This window comes from Typopeltis vanoorti, chromosome 18 (assembly GCF_054136105.1).
Source record: "Typopeltis vanoorti isolate ZY-2024b chromosome 18, IOZ_Tvanoo_1.0, whole genome shotgun sequence".
Taxonomy (NCBI): Eukaryota; Metazoa; Arthropoda; class Arachnida; order Uropygi; family Thelyphonidae; genus Typopeltis; species Typopeltis vanoorti.
In genome coordinates this window covers 62,667,567-62,680,774 of record NC_143566.1, presented here as the reverse complement: position 1 = coordinate 62,680,774, position 13,208 = coordinate 62,667,567, and the positions used below count along the sequence as shown (strand labels likewise).

Here is a 13,208-nt window from a genome sequence, read left to right as displayed (position 1 = left end):
ACCTAGAAACTGGACATTAAAAATCTCATTGCAATTGGTGCAGACAACGGCAGTGTTATGGTTGGTGTCAGTAATGGCGTTTATGAACAACTGAAGGCATATATTCCCTCCTTAATTTTAATTAGTTGTGTATGCCATTCATTACAACTGGCAATGTCTCACACTTGTGCAGAATCTCTCCCAAAAAAATTAGAATTTTTAGATGCCGAAATGTATATAAGTGGTTTTCACATTCTTCTTTAAGACAAGCAGCGTACAAAGAGTTGTATCAACGAAAATGATGCTCCTCTGAAAATTGTAAGCAATTGTGCAACAAGGTGGCTCTCCATTGAACCTGCAGTAGACAGAATTCTCAGCCAGTGGTTGAAATTAAAAACTCACTTCGAAGTCGTGAGTGTGACTGAGAAATATTAAAACACTCAAATTTTGTGGGAGATGTACAGAGATGAAAGGAATCTGTTGTATGTTTTATTTTTGCATCCTGTTCTAGTTTAAGTTCAGCAAGTTAACCAAATTTTTGAATCTAACAGTGTGGATAAGATGAGATTATTGGAAGACCTTTCTCGTTTGATTTGCTCTATTGCTAATATGTTAGTGCTACCATCATCCACAGTCGATCCTCTAGAGTCAAAGATTGATGACTATTTGAATCCCAATCCAAATCTTGGTTACAGATTTGCAAGAAAAATTTCAGAGTTGATGAGTGAAATAGAAGTAGAGCAAGACAGTTTCTTCTTGGTCTCTCAAACAGCTTAAGCAAAGGTTGCCTGAAAACTTGAATATTTTAAGAATGGTGTCTTCTTTTTCTGTTGACAATACCCTAAAACATATAAAAGAACCTGTTACTCCCATCTTAGAAATAATGCTGAAAACAGAAAAAGATGCTGCTGAATACCGGTACAATACTATCCACTTAAATAAATGGACAAATATAGAAAACACTACGCTATTCTGGACTGAAGTATGAGAATATAAAGATGCATCTGGAATGAATCCATTTAAAGAGATTGCTCAGTGTGCAATATATTTATTAATATACTGCCAAATTCTAATGTGGAAATTGAACTAATTTTTAGTTCTATGAATGTAGTTAAAGCTAAATTAAGAAACAAGATGAAATTGCCAATGCTGACAGCTATTTGTCAATCAAGTATGGCCTCAGGCGTAACAACAAGTGCTGTACAGACTATCATTTACCAGCATCTAAACTGAGTAATATTGGAACGATGGCCACATATAATAAAGCTGAAAATCTAAGTGAAAATTTGGATAAATTAAGCACAGAAGACCACATGGAAGATGTATTTAGCCACTTATATGCAAGTATCACTTCAACTTGAATAAAGTAAGTAACTTATAAGTATCAGCTACTACTTTAAAAATTTTAGCTTCAGATTTTTATTTTTATCTCTTTTCTTTTTAAGATTTAGCTGTTTTTAGTAATTTTCATTTGGCAACACTAGTCCCTCAGGGTTTTTTGATGGACTACAATTGAACAGAACCAGCACAAGTATCTCGTGCAGATATAGCCCTACCCTATTTGCTTTCTTGCATGAAATAATGTTGTAATCCATCAATAAATTTTCTACCTTCCTTGAGTAGTCACTCTTTCAATCTCAGAACAAGAAAGCATCACTTTCTTGTTCTTCTAATGTCCTGTGATGTTTTGCTGCAATTTCTTCTTCTCTCTTCCATCTATATGGATGATGATGAGGCCGAATGAACTCTTTCCACTTCTGTCTGTCCCTGGAGAGTGCGAACAATTCTGTCCAGTTTGGTGTTCCTTGTTATGATTTGATTTTCAGGTCCTCTATTATTTTGTTTATCTAATTCTGAGCCGCCCTTTGGATCTTTTGCCTTCCATCGTTGTATTTAGGGCTTTAAATGGTAATCTTTCTGTTCCCATTCTGGTCACATGGCCAAACCATCGCTGTCCTCTTTCTTGGATTTTGTCTACTATTGTTATTTCTTGTTTTAGTCTATCCAGCAGAGATACTCTAAGTAATCTTCTTAGCCAACCCATTTCAGTAGTTAATAATTTTTTTCTCTTCAGCCTTTTTGAGATTCCAGCTTTCACTTCCATAGAGGAGTATTGGGAGGATCATTGTTTCATAGATTCTTACTTTTACTGCTTGTTTGATGTCTCTTGACTTCTATATTTTATTAAGTCGTCCAAAGGTTTGGGATGCTTGACTGATTTGTCTGTTTATATCATTTGTAATTTCACCATTGTACTCAATTACTCCTCCAAGGGGTGAAATTTTCTACCTGCTCTAGATTCTTACTATCAATTTCAATTTTCAGATTGGTGTTTCTTTTTCCTATTTCCATAATATTTGTTTTGTCTATATTTATGTTTAATCCAAATTTTATACATTCTTCTTTTATTTTATCAGAAATTTGTTGTAGATCTTCTTCCATGCTTGCAAGTAATGCAAATGTCATCTGCAAATTTTAAATTTGATATATTTTGATTCCGGAGTCTTCTTTGTTTAAGGCCTTACTGGTTGCTTCTTCCAGTGTAAGATTGAACAGGTCTTGTGACATATTGCATCCCTGTCTTACTCTGCTCTCTGTGTGGAACCAGTTGGCTGAGGTGTCCTCCACTCATACTGCACTTCCAGATTTATCATACAGATTCTTTATTATTGTTTTGTTGGGAATTCCAAATTCTTTCATAGTTTTCCATAGTTCTCTTCTATGGATTGAATCAAATGCCTGACGAAAGTCTATGAAATTTATATAGCAACTTTAGTTGTACTCTAGTGTATGGTGAACAGTTGATCAATTGTGCTTCTTCCTGGTCTAAAGCCTGCTTGTTTTTCTCCTAATGCTAGTTCTATATATGGTTTAATTTGTTTTTGGAGTACTTTCATAAAACCCTTACTTGGAATACTGAGGAGCTGATGCCTCTGTAATTATTGCATTCTGTTTTATCTCCATTTTTGTATATAGAAGTTAACTGATTTGGTCCAATCAGTAGGCAATGCTTCATTTTTGTAGATCCTTTCAAATAATGTTTTTACTGGTTCCAAAAGTTGTTCCTTTCCTGTGTTTAAGAATTGTGCATGTATCTGATCAATACTAGGTGCTTTTCTAGTTTTAAGTTTTTCTATGCTGTGTGCTATTATTTCTTTGGTAAAGATATTTGTTTCCTCTTCCATTTCATTGGCTAGAATAGCAGTATCCTAAGACCTGTTTTTATTATATAAGTCACTAAAGTATTCTTCCCATGTGGCCATTCTTTTTGCTTTACTTTCAATTAGTTGTTCTTCTTTGTTTTTGATCATTAGCATTTTGGTTGTCTGTGTCTTACTAATTTGGTCTATTTGTTTATATAATCTATGATGGTTATTTTCTTTTGATAGCTTCTCTAACATTTTGCATTTTTCTTTTAACCAGTTATTCTTGTCTCTTTTAACTAGTTTCCTAATTTCTCTAGTTAATCTATTATATTAATTTCTGTTATAATTTCATGCTTTCCTTTGATCGCTTAATCTTTTTACTTCATTCAAGACCCAATCCTTTTTACTGTCTCTTTCTATGTAACCTATTGTATTTTCTGCCAATTTTAATATTTCCTTTAATTTGCACCAATGTTCTTCGATGTTTATATTCTTTTTCAGTAATTCCTTAATGTTTTTATCTAGTTCTAGTTGATATTTTCTTAGAATATTGTTGTCTTGTAGTTTTTTTTTTACATTCAGTCTCCTTTTGACTCTAAAAGTGCTTTCAGATTTTTACTTTATTCTTAGATTTGCTAATACTAGCTTATGGTCTGCTCCACACTCTGCAGCAAAGGATCTGCAATTTAGGATTCTTGGTTTGTCTGTCTGTCTGGTGATATCCATGTCCATTTACTTTGGGATTTTGGTTGTTTAAAGAGAGTGTTGGTTATTATTTGATCAGAAGTTTAGCAGTCTTTCACCACGTTCATTGCTTTCTCCATACTCAAACTGTCCGATTACTCTTGGTCAGGTATCCCAGTCCTTGCCTACTTTTGCGTTTAAGTCCCCCATTACAATTAGGAGATCTTAACTTGATGTCTGCTGTACTTCTTTTTGCAAATCTATATAGAACTCCTGAATGTCTTCTTCTGATGATGTCGAAGTTGGTGAGTATACTTGAATAATAGTCAGTGATCCAATTGATGTTTTAAATCTTGCTTTAATTATCCTAGGTGAGATAGGATTGTAAGACAATAGAGAGTTTTGAGCCTTTGGTTTTAGTATAAGTCCTATTCCTTCTTGGTGTTTGTTGTCCTCCCTGCCTGAAGTTAAGATTTTGTACTGTCCATGGTGAAATTCTCCTTTTCCAATCCATCTGGTTTTGCAGAGTCCAATCACTTCCCATTGGTAGTTCTCTAATTCATGCAGTAGTATTTACAATGCTCCTTCCTAGTGAAGAGTTCCTACATTCCATGTTCCTATGCTTGTTTGTTTTTCCTGTGTACCAGGTGATGTTTTGTTCCAATAGCATATTTTTTGCCTTCACTATCTTGGTTTCCTGATATTGGGCATGACTCTTATTTGACTGGGCGACAGTCAAGCCAGTATTTATCTTTAAGTTGGTTAGGTTTTGTCAAGTGTCAACCACCACTCCTTGACCCGAATTCCGCCGCTCCTATGCTGTTTTCAGCTGATTCACCCAATGCAATTGCTGTTTGAGAACTCCATATCCGGCTACCCTCAATTTACTTTGCTGCAGTTTACTCCATAATTAACATCAATAGATGCAAACTCTTTATAGCTTCTGATGTGGTTCAATCTAATGCAATATCATTTTCACTATTGGCTGCGTCTGGCTTATTTCTGATTGAATGCTTAAGCCAAAGTGAGCAAATCAGTTTTGAATGGTCTTGTTGCTTCTTCCTTACCTGCTATTGGCCATAAACTGTATTGTTTGTAAAAGATTAACTTTTGTGTTTGCCTCTTAAGAAGTTGTCAAGAACCAGTAAAATTTTTCTTGATTTCTTTTCTTTTAAGCTTACACGGTGATCCGAATGCATTTTTTGAAAATTATGGAGACAACTACCATCTATCCCAATGGCTTTAACAGGCCTTTAAGGCCCACAACCTTCCAAGCATGCTTGGATTTCGTAACCGAAATACGAGGATAGAATGGTCACTCCTATGCCTCAAGGTATTCTTGGCTGTATCCCTGTGTGTTCAAGGGGCCAGTTTGCCTGTTTGCGGGATGAAAAACACCAGATAAACTGGCGGAAAAAACCCGGCTAACTTGGCTATGACTGAGGAAGATCCTTCAGCTCCTCACGTCTCCGACGGGAATCGAACCTAGGACACTCCTTCCCCAGGCATATGGTTGCGAAGCGCAAAGTCACTAGGCTAACTGCGCGGACTGAGACAACTACCATGTTTGAATAAAAACTTTAGTTTAATATAACTAAAGGTTATATTAAAACCAAGGATCTGGATGGCACACATTCAGCCTACCTAATATATAAGATCCAGCCAGGACTCTAAGCAATCTTCAGCTAGTATTAGAAACCATTCCATACCAACTGGCTGGAATGTACATGATGTTAATATATGTATATAGATAGATACTTGTTGTTGTGCCCAATGTATTTCTATAACCAACAGATAACACCAATAATAGGACTCTAGCGTTGATGTATAATTTTTTATTTTATTTATTTTTCGCCAGAGGTCAGGCCAACAATTGTTGTAGCAGTTGTTCAGTGTCTTTAACAAATCGGTTTGATTGTAGTGTAGCTTGTTTTCTGTGTATAGTTGTATGCTCCAGAAGATGACCTTGACATAAGGGTCGAAACGTCAAATGTAGATTTTAGTTATATTAAACTAAAGTTTTTATTCAAACACGGTAGTTGTCTCCATAATTTTCAAAAATGCATTTTCTTGATTTCCTTTGTAATTCTGTGTTCCAACTCATCCAGTTCTTAAATCGGATATCAACCATGTAGTTTTTGTTAGCGTGGTAAAATCTCCATTCTTAACACTTATTTTCAATAACTAACAACTATCATTTATCAGTTCTTGACATATATGAGCAGCATAATACTTACACAATTCATTGCTTTCTTTGATCCAAACAGTGTGACACAGTAAAATAACCCTGTTTCATCAACTCTAAATTTTTGAAGTGGGATTGCCAAATTTTTCTAACATTCCATGAGGTAGAGGTTACTGGCTGACCCAGTTAAACAGCATTGTTTCCCAAATTAACAAGGCAAATTCTTATATTCTCATTTTATTTATGTTCTAGATTTATCCTAATAAAACAGCTGCCCATTAACTGATGGACCAGTTAACTAGGATCTACTGTATATTCAAAAACAGAAATGATAAGTTATGATTCTTTATGATGCAATAAGAGTGATTGATCATGTTATCTCTAATAGTTTGTGTCATCAAGGCTGCAGCCACTACCTTTATTGTCAACTAGTGTGTGTTATCATCAACACAGCACGAGAGTGCTGCACTTCCTCTTTCATGAAGAGAGTTTTATTTTTATTTCAAAATATTAGGGGACGGGATCAGTGGCAAAGCAGGATTACATCTGTTATCCTGCCTTGAATATATAATTGAGTTGTGAAATGTTATTGTTATGTTGGTTAAATTATGGCACATAGATCTGCTACACGTTTTTACTTGTTTTTTTTTTTTTTTTTTTTTAAAAGACTAAATATTCATCTACTATTCTATTAAAATGAATAAACAAACTTTCCAAGTGGAATTTACTTCAGTAGAACTAATCTTTTTACATATTGAATTTCACCATACATGACTAAGATGGAATTTAGACTCAGTGAAGCTTTTTTTTATCAAGATTAAAGGATACAAGGATTGCTCAACTGTTCTCTCTCTCTCTTATCATTTCCACACATATGAAGCAGCAAGACTATAGTACATCAATGCCATGTGCATGCTGGGGTTGGGAGCAGAGTAATGGGAAATAGGACAGAACTGGGTTTTATTAGCATTGAAATTGATGAGGTTCTTCTGATGTGGTTCACATCTAATGGAACATCATTTTCACTATTGGCCACATCTGGCTTATTTCTGATTGAATGCTTAAGCCAAAGTGAGCAAAACAGTTTTGAATGGTCTTGTTGCTTCTTCCTCACCAGCTATTGGCTATAAACTGTATTGTTTGTAAAAGATTAACTTTTGTGTTTGCCTCTTAAGAAGTTGTCAAGAACCAGTAAAATTTTTCTTGATTTCCTCTGTAATTCTGTGTTCCAACTCATCCAGTTCTTAAATTCAGATATCAACCATATAGTTTTTGTTAGCATGGTACTCAACTGGTCCTTTGAAAATACTTCATGGAAGAGGTTATTGACATCCTAAGGTTGGAATGAAAGATGACTTGGAATATCAGGTTCAGTTAGCATGCAATTCGACTATAAAGGGATGTTGGGCTGCTATTGCTTGAGTTCCCATAGATCTCTCAGAAATGGAAGGCATAATGGATGCTAATTCCGTTGAACAGCAGCCATGAATATACCTATAGGAGAAACACATTGCAGAAAATCTTCTATGAAAAAGTGACTGAAGAAAGTCTGTAAGCAAGGTCTCATTAATCAACTAAAATGTTCTTTTCTGAACAGTGGCAAGAATGTTTAAGGAAAAGTCTTAGTGTCCCACTTCAAACATGAATGTTCTAGGCAATTACGGTAATTTTCGTTGGTCAGCTATGGAGAGGTTGGAAGAGAAGAATGAAGTCAGGATGTCACCCTTATCAACACAGAAAAGGGTGACATCTTTAGGTGATGAAGCAATGTGAGAAAGAGGAAGAAATCTAATCTTTAAAGGTGGCATAACTATAAACAAATTCCACAATAACCACAGTAATTAACTTTAATGAAAGTATGAAATGTCTGTACTTTTATTAAAGTTAATTACTGTAGTTATTGTGTAATTTGTTGTTTTTAGAAGGAAACATGTTAGACAGAAGTCGTGCCCAACAGCTTTTACGAGGGACTAGATGAAGTGACTGTCATTGGCACAGGTGGCTAGTTTTCTACATTTAGTCTTATCAAAGTCAGACTTAGCCATTTTAATAATGGTTTTACAAGGAATACTCATAGCTAATGCCATTATCATCCTGAAAGTCACTACTATTCATAATTAAATGGTGTCATTAATTTAAAAAAAAGTGCATTTATTTATGATAATTCCAATGATAACCAACTAAAAGTATGTTATTTTCACATTGTCACTAACATTTATCCCTCCCTGTCTCCTCGATAGAAGAATACCTTCTATATAGGAGGCAAAATTTCAGAATGCTGCTGTGGCCTGCCCTTGCTGGCAGGCACACATTGGCCACTACTATACTAACCCTTTTACTCCTAGATTTATTATTTCTCAGGCATGTCTTGAGGAGTCAGACTCAAGAGAAGACTGCATTATTCTTCACACAATGCTTACATACTTTTCCTTGAATCATTCACCAACACAGCATTAAAACAACTTGGGCAACCTCTTCCACTCATTGCCACTCTCCAAGCAAAAAAATCTAGCCCTTACACTCTTGCTAAAAACAACTCGCTGTTTTAGCAAACAGTTTGCATGTCAACTCCCTCTCCATAGTGACACCCAAATCCTCCCTCATGAGTTTTTTGCAGTCCAGTTCTAAGTGCATAACCATACATTGCCCATTAAACTTGCAACTGTTATCTTAGTCATTCTTTTCCATCTTTGCCAATCTATTGAAATTATCCTGCAGGATTTCTGTATCTTTATTACTATTGCCATCCCACCCAGTTTTGTCATCAGCAGATAGCTGGATATTTATCCTTATTTCATTTCCTATGCAAACCTGTACAAATTAGATAGCAGTAACTCACATACAGAGCCTTGTGGTATGCCTCTGGTCACCAGCCTTCTAATACATTTCCCATCCCATCCCCATATACTCTTTGATATCCAACTGTAACACACTAAACTATGTGATCAGATTCATATTATGTAGTCCTGTTTTTCTCCAGTTTATGGAAATAGTTGCATGTGGTAACATTATATAACTCTCGGTTAACTCAGCTGTTATTTTAGAAGTACATTACTAAAGCAGGATCTGCACTTCATAAAACCATTCTGTTTCCTCCCCTCCCTCCATAGAATACCATATTCCCATCCACAGATTCTTGAATTCTGCTTTTGATCAACTTCTCCAATACTCTTGAGATACTAATTGATCTTTAATTTCTTACTTCTTTTGTGTTATTTTGCCCTCTTTCCACTCACTCCTTAGGACAACTTACCAGTAGAATTCTGTATTTATGCTAAACATTCTGCAAATCCCCTCTCCCCAAATACACCAACCCCTATTCTCACATCAGTCATTGTCCTTGTACCATCTCCACCTGGATCACCTTGCAAAGTGATCGTTTAATAACTACTATCTCTGCTTTTATCACCTCCTTGCTATCAACATTCATTAAAAATTATTCTTCCCTAGTGCACACCACAGATAATCCCAAAGAGTTCTTTCATATAGTTAAAAGAACTTCTCTTTGGGATTTTCTCTTGCATGCTCATCTAGCTTCCTCTTACCTGCTTTTGCCTTCCTTATCATATTCAGTGGTCCATGAACCTACTATCTTATAAAATATTTAAAAAAAAAAAATTTATGCTAATTCATTAAGAACATCCTCATTATTTATTTTATTGGGTTTTTTTGACATGCCATTAACACGATATGGTACATATTATAATTCATTTTTTAAGAAAACGATTTTTGATGTTAGATTAAAAATATCCTTATTATTTTTATTTTATTGAGGTTTTTTGCATGGCATTAACATGAACAAGATATGATTGTGTACAATTTCTCAGTCTTTGAATGTATTTTAGTTTTGAGAGAGAACTCCCACAGGATTCCTGGATTTGAAGATAAGGTTGATACATATTTAAAGGCTAAAAAATGTGCCATTATGCCAGTGTTTAAATTTAAATTAAAACCTGATGACATTATTATGATATTCAGTATATGGTTTGTAGGATTTACAATTTTCAGTAGCAGTAGTTTGCTCCATCACAGTCATGAGTTTCTTTTGAATTTTGCTGATTATTATTGAAACCTGTTTCTCCAGGAATTTTTTTTTTTAAAGTCTGTCTGTAAAATTGGTTTCAGCAAAGACTTTTCTAGTTTTTAAGACATCATTATAAATTTTGAAGCTGCAAAGAAGGCTTGTTAAAAATTTCTTTAAATTTTTGATAATTCTTCAGACTTCTCACAATCATCTAAGACACTTTATAATGTCTATTGAATTTTGGCTGCAAATATTTGATAATGGAGATGTGTGTCTAAAAGTATGCAAAAATAGTTCAGGGGTTACACTTGTTTCAAAATGGGTGACAAATTCAAAAAATAGTTTTCGATTTGTGATGTGCATCTTTGTTAAATTTATTGGATTCCAAAATTTTATAAAAATGTTTGCACACATCGTGATAAAATGTAACATCTGTAGTGTTAAAATTAAAACTTACCAAAATTTGTAGTGAAATCTCTGTCTTTCAACCACCAATTAGTTTCTCTGAGAACTGAAATATACTCAAATTTGCTAAATTTGTACCACACGTTTATGTTTAAGTATGATTCTCTAAAAAAAAAATAAATAAATAAATAAAAAAAATGGTGCAGGAGTTAATTCCAAAAAGACTACATGTGGCACTGGTGTGCTAAGTTTTCATCCTCAAATTAAAAGAGAAATGCAGTGAAGACTAACATATGTATACATCTTTTTTTTGGGGGGGGGGGAGCATTTCAGAAACTATAAACAACCTTGGTCATACAGAATTGTAGTTCTTATTTCTGCATGTTACTGCATTTTTAATGTTCAGTGCTGCTGCCCATATAACATAAAATTAGAAGTATGAGCTATTAAACTTCACACTGTATTGCTTCATTTTTGTACTTTTTTTATTTGCAAATATACAAGTGCCAATTTTTGTGTTTTATATCTTATAGAGAAGTACTCAATAACATTATTTTCATTCATAACCTGGTACTTTGTAAAGGTGGCATTGTAGTTTTTTTTTAACACTTAGTGTGTAATTTTGTATTCAAGGTGCTTTCAGGTAATTAAATTTGAACACATACACACATGCTTGCAACTCAAGAATTATTTTTTCTTTCTATAAAATTTATTATGAAATGCCAGTATATTAAAATTTTACATGGTTTGCAGAATTAGATTTTCTTTCCTAATTTGATTTGTACAATATATTTGCAGTGGTAGGAAATAAGTGCGATTTACCAACAAGAGCTGTAGATATGAAACAGGCAGCTGAGGTTGCGAAAAATTATGGAATTCCATTTATAGAAACTTCAGCAAAGACCAGGATGGGAGTAGATGATGCCTTTTACACACTTGTTCGAGAAATTCGTAAAGATGTAAATATTTTTTTTTCCTACTTATCTTTTTTGTATAATAATGGCTTATTGATTAATTACTACATCAAAAGATTTAAAAAAAAAAAAACTACTGCCTTTTTATTCTCGTAGGGAGTGGGTGAGACAATTTTACTTCTAACTTTTGAGCCTGAGGGGTAGTCATACTCCACTTAGCGAATGGGAGATAGCTGGCCCAAGGTTATCACTATTAAATGGCATCTGGTGAAGAGACAACGCACACAGGTACTGCCACCCTGCGACTCCTAATTCCAACATGGTATATTATTGTCTGAAATAGTGCGGGCTTTATGGCTGATTTTCTTGAGTTTACAGAATGAAAAGCCCAATTTTCTGGAAGGAAAAAACTCACTTGTCCATGCCAGAGATTCACTAACTTGAGAAGTGGTCAAAGAAAGGGTTAGAAAAGTTCTCTAGTCAGTGATTGAAACTGAACTACAAATGTCTTTCTTTGGGTGGTCTAGTATTATGGATGCAAATATCACTTCCAAAGGGCTGCATGGGCCTCATTAAAGACAATTATTTTAAATGTCATTTACAGTTTTGGAACGTTTATGATAATTTTGCATTTTGTCTCCAGCACTTCAATCCTTATCATTGATACACACACACACACACTGCTTGGAAAGAATTCAACGGACACCATGGTGACTAACTTAATAAGATGTATGACCTCCTTTTGCTGCGATGACTGCAGCAATCTTACAGGACATACTTTCCACAAGTGTACTATAGCAATCAGTGGAAATTTTGGACCATTCCTTCCTTCAGGCAAGTAATGAGGTCCTGGACTGTTGTGGAATGGATGTCCCTTAACCCTCATCCAATGCTCCAGTTCATCCCACAGATGTTCAGTAAGGTTGAGATCAGATCTCTGTGGAGGCCAGTCAAGTGTATTGATGTTCATGTCCACAAAGCATGCAGTTACGGCAGCAACAGTCTTATGACATATATCTCTAATAAGGGGAATTCTCTCTCTCTCTCTTTTGCATGTGTGCACACACACGACTTTACACTGTATCCCTCAAAACAATCTACCATGCATCATTCATAATCCAAGTTAACTTTCTGCAGTTTTGTATGTTTAATCTCTTTATTAATGATGCATGTTTTTAAAATACCTAACTAACCAAATTCTGTTTTAGGATAGCTATGAAAACTACATAAGGAATTAAAAACATACAGATATAATTGCTTATTTCACTTACTGCTGTTACTTTATACATTGCCTGAGCAAGTCTCAGAAGAGACATAATTAACCATTTCAGAATAGAATAGTGCATACATTTCAGTAAGAGATTTTCTTATTGAGCATAAGTTACTCTACATAAAGAATACCAGGAAACAAGGCATAATTTTATATATAGCTGAAAGCATAGTTAAGTGACATTATGTGTATTAGTTCTAGATAAAAAATTTAATTTTGTTAGATTTTTTATGAAATTTTTATTAGTAAACATTAATGAGGGAAAGAAAATTTTGCAAAATGAATCATAATAAGCAAACAAAACTGTTTGCTTATTATGAGAATGTTTAACAAAGAAAGAAATTGCGTGAGGGATTATTTATGTTTGTTTTTTGACTTCCCACAATTCTCCAGATATTCTGGATATCTGGAGAAATTACTCTGAAAGGATCTAATTCAGAGTAATGGAACAGTAGTACGAAGCATTCAATAGCCATGCAAACAGGAGTGTATATATCAATACTTCAGGTAGAAAAAGCCATCCAAAACCTGAAATATAGAAAGGCAGCTGGAGATATTTATCAGAAATGCTCACATATGGAGGATGGAGTTATAAAAATTT

General features: G+C 34.4%; 1 protein-coding gene across 1 annotated transcript in view; it reads left to right on the top strand.

The window, feature by feature from the left end:
• Positions 1-13,208, top strand: part of Ras85D (GTPase ras-like protein 1) — a 163,067-nt gene that overhangs the window by 111,366 nt on the left and 38,493 nt on the right. Inside the window, exon 7 of the mRNA XM_090408576.1 lies at positions 11,222-11,382. Coding sequence (XP_090264702.1) covers positions 11,222-11,382 — 161 coding nt within the window. The remainder of the gene's footprint in view (positions 1-11,221; positions 11,383-13,208) is intronic.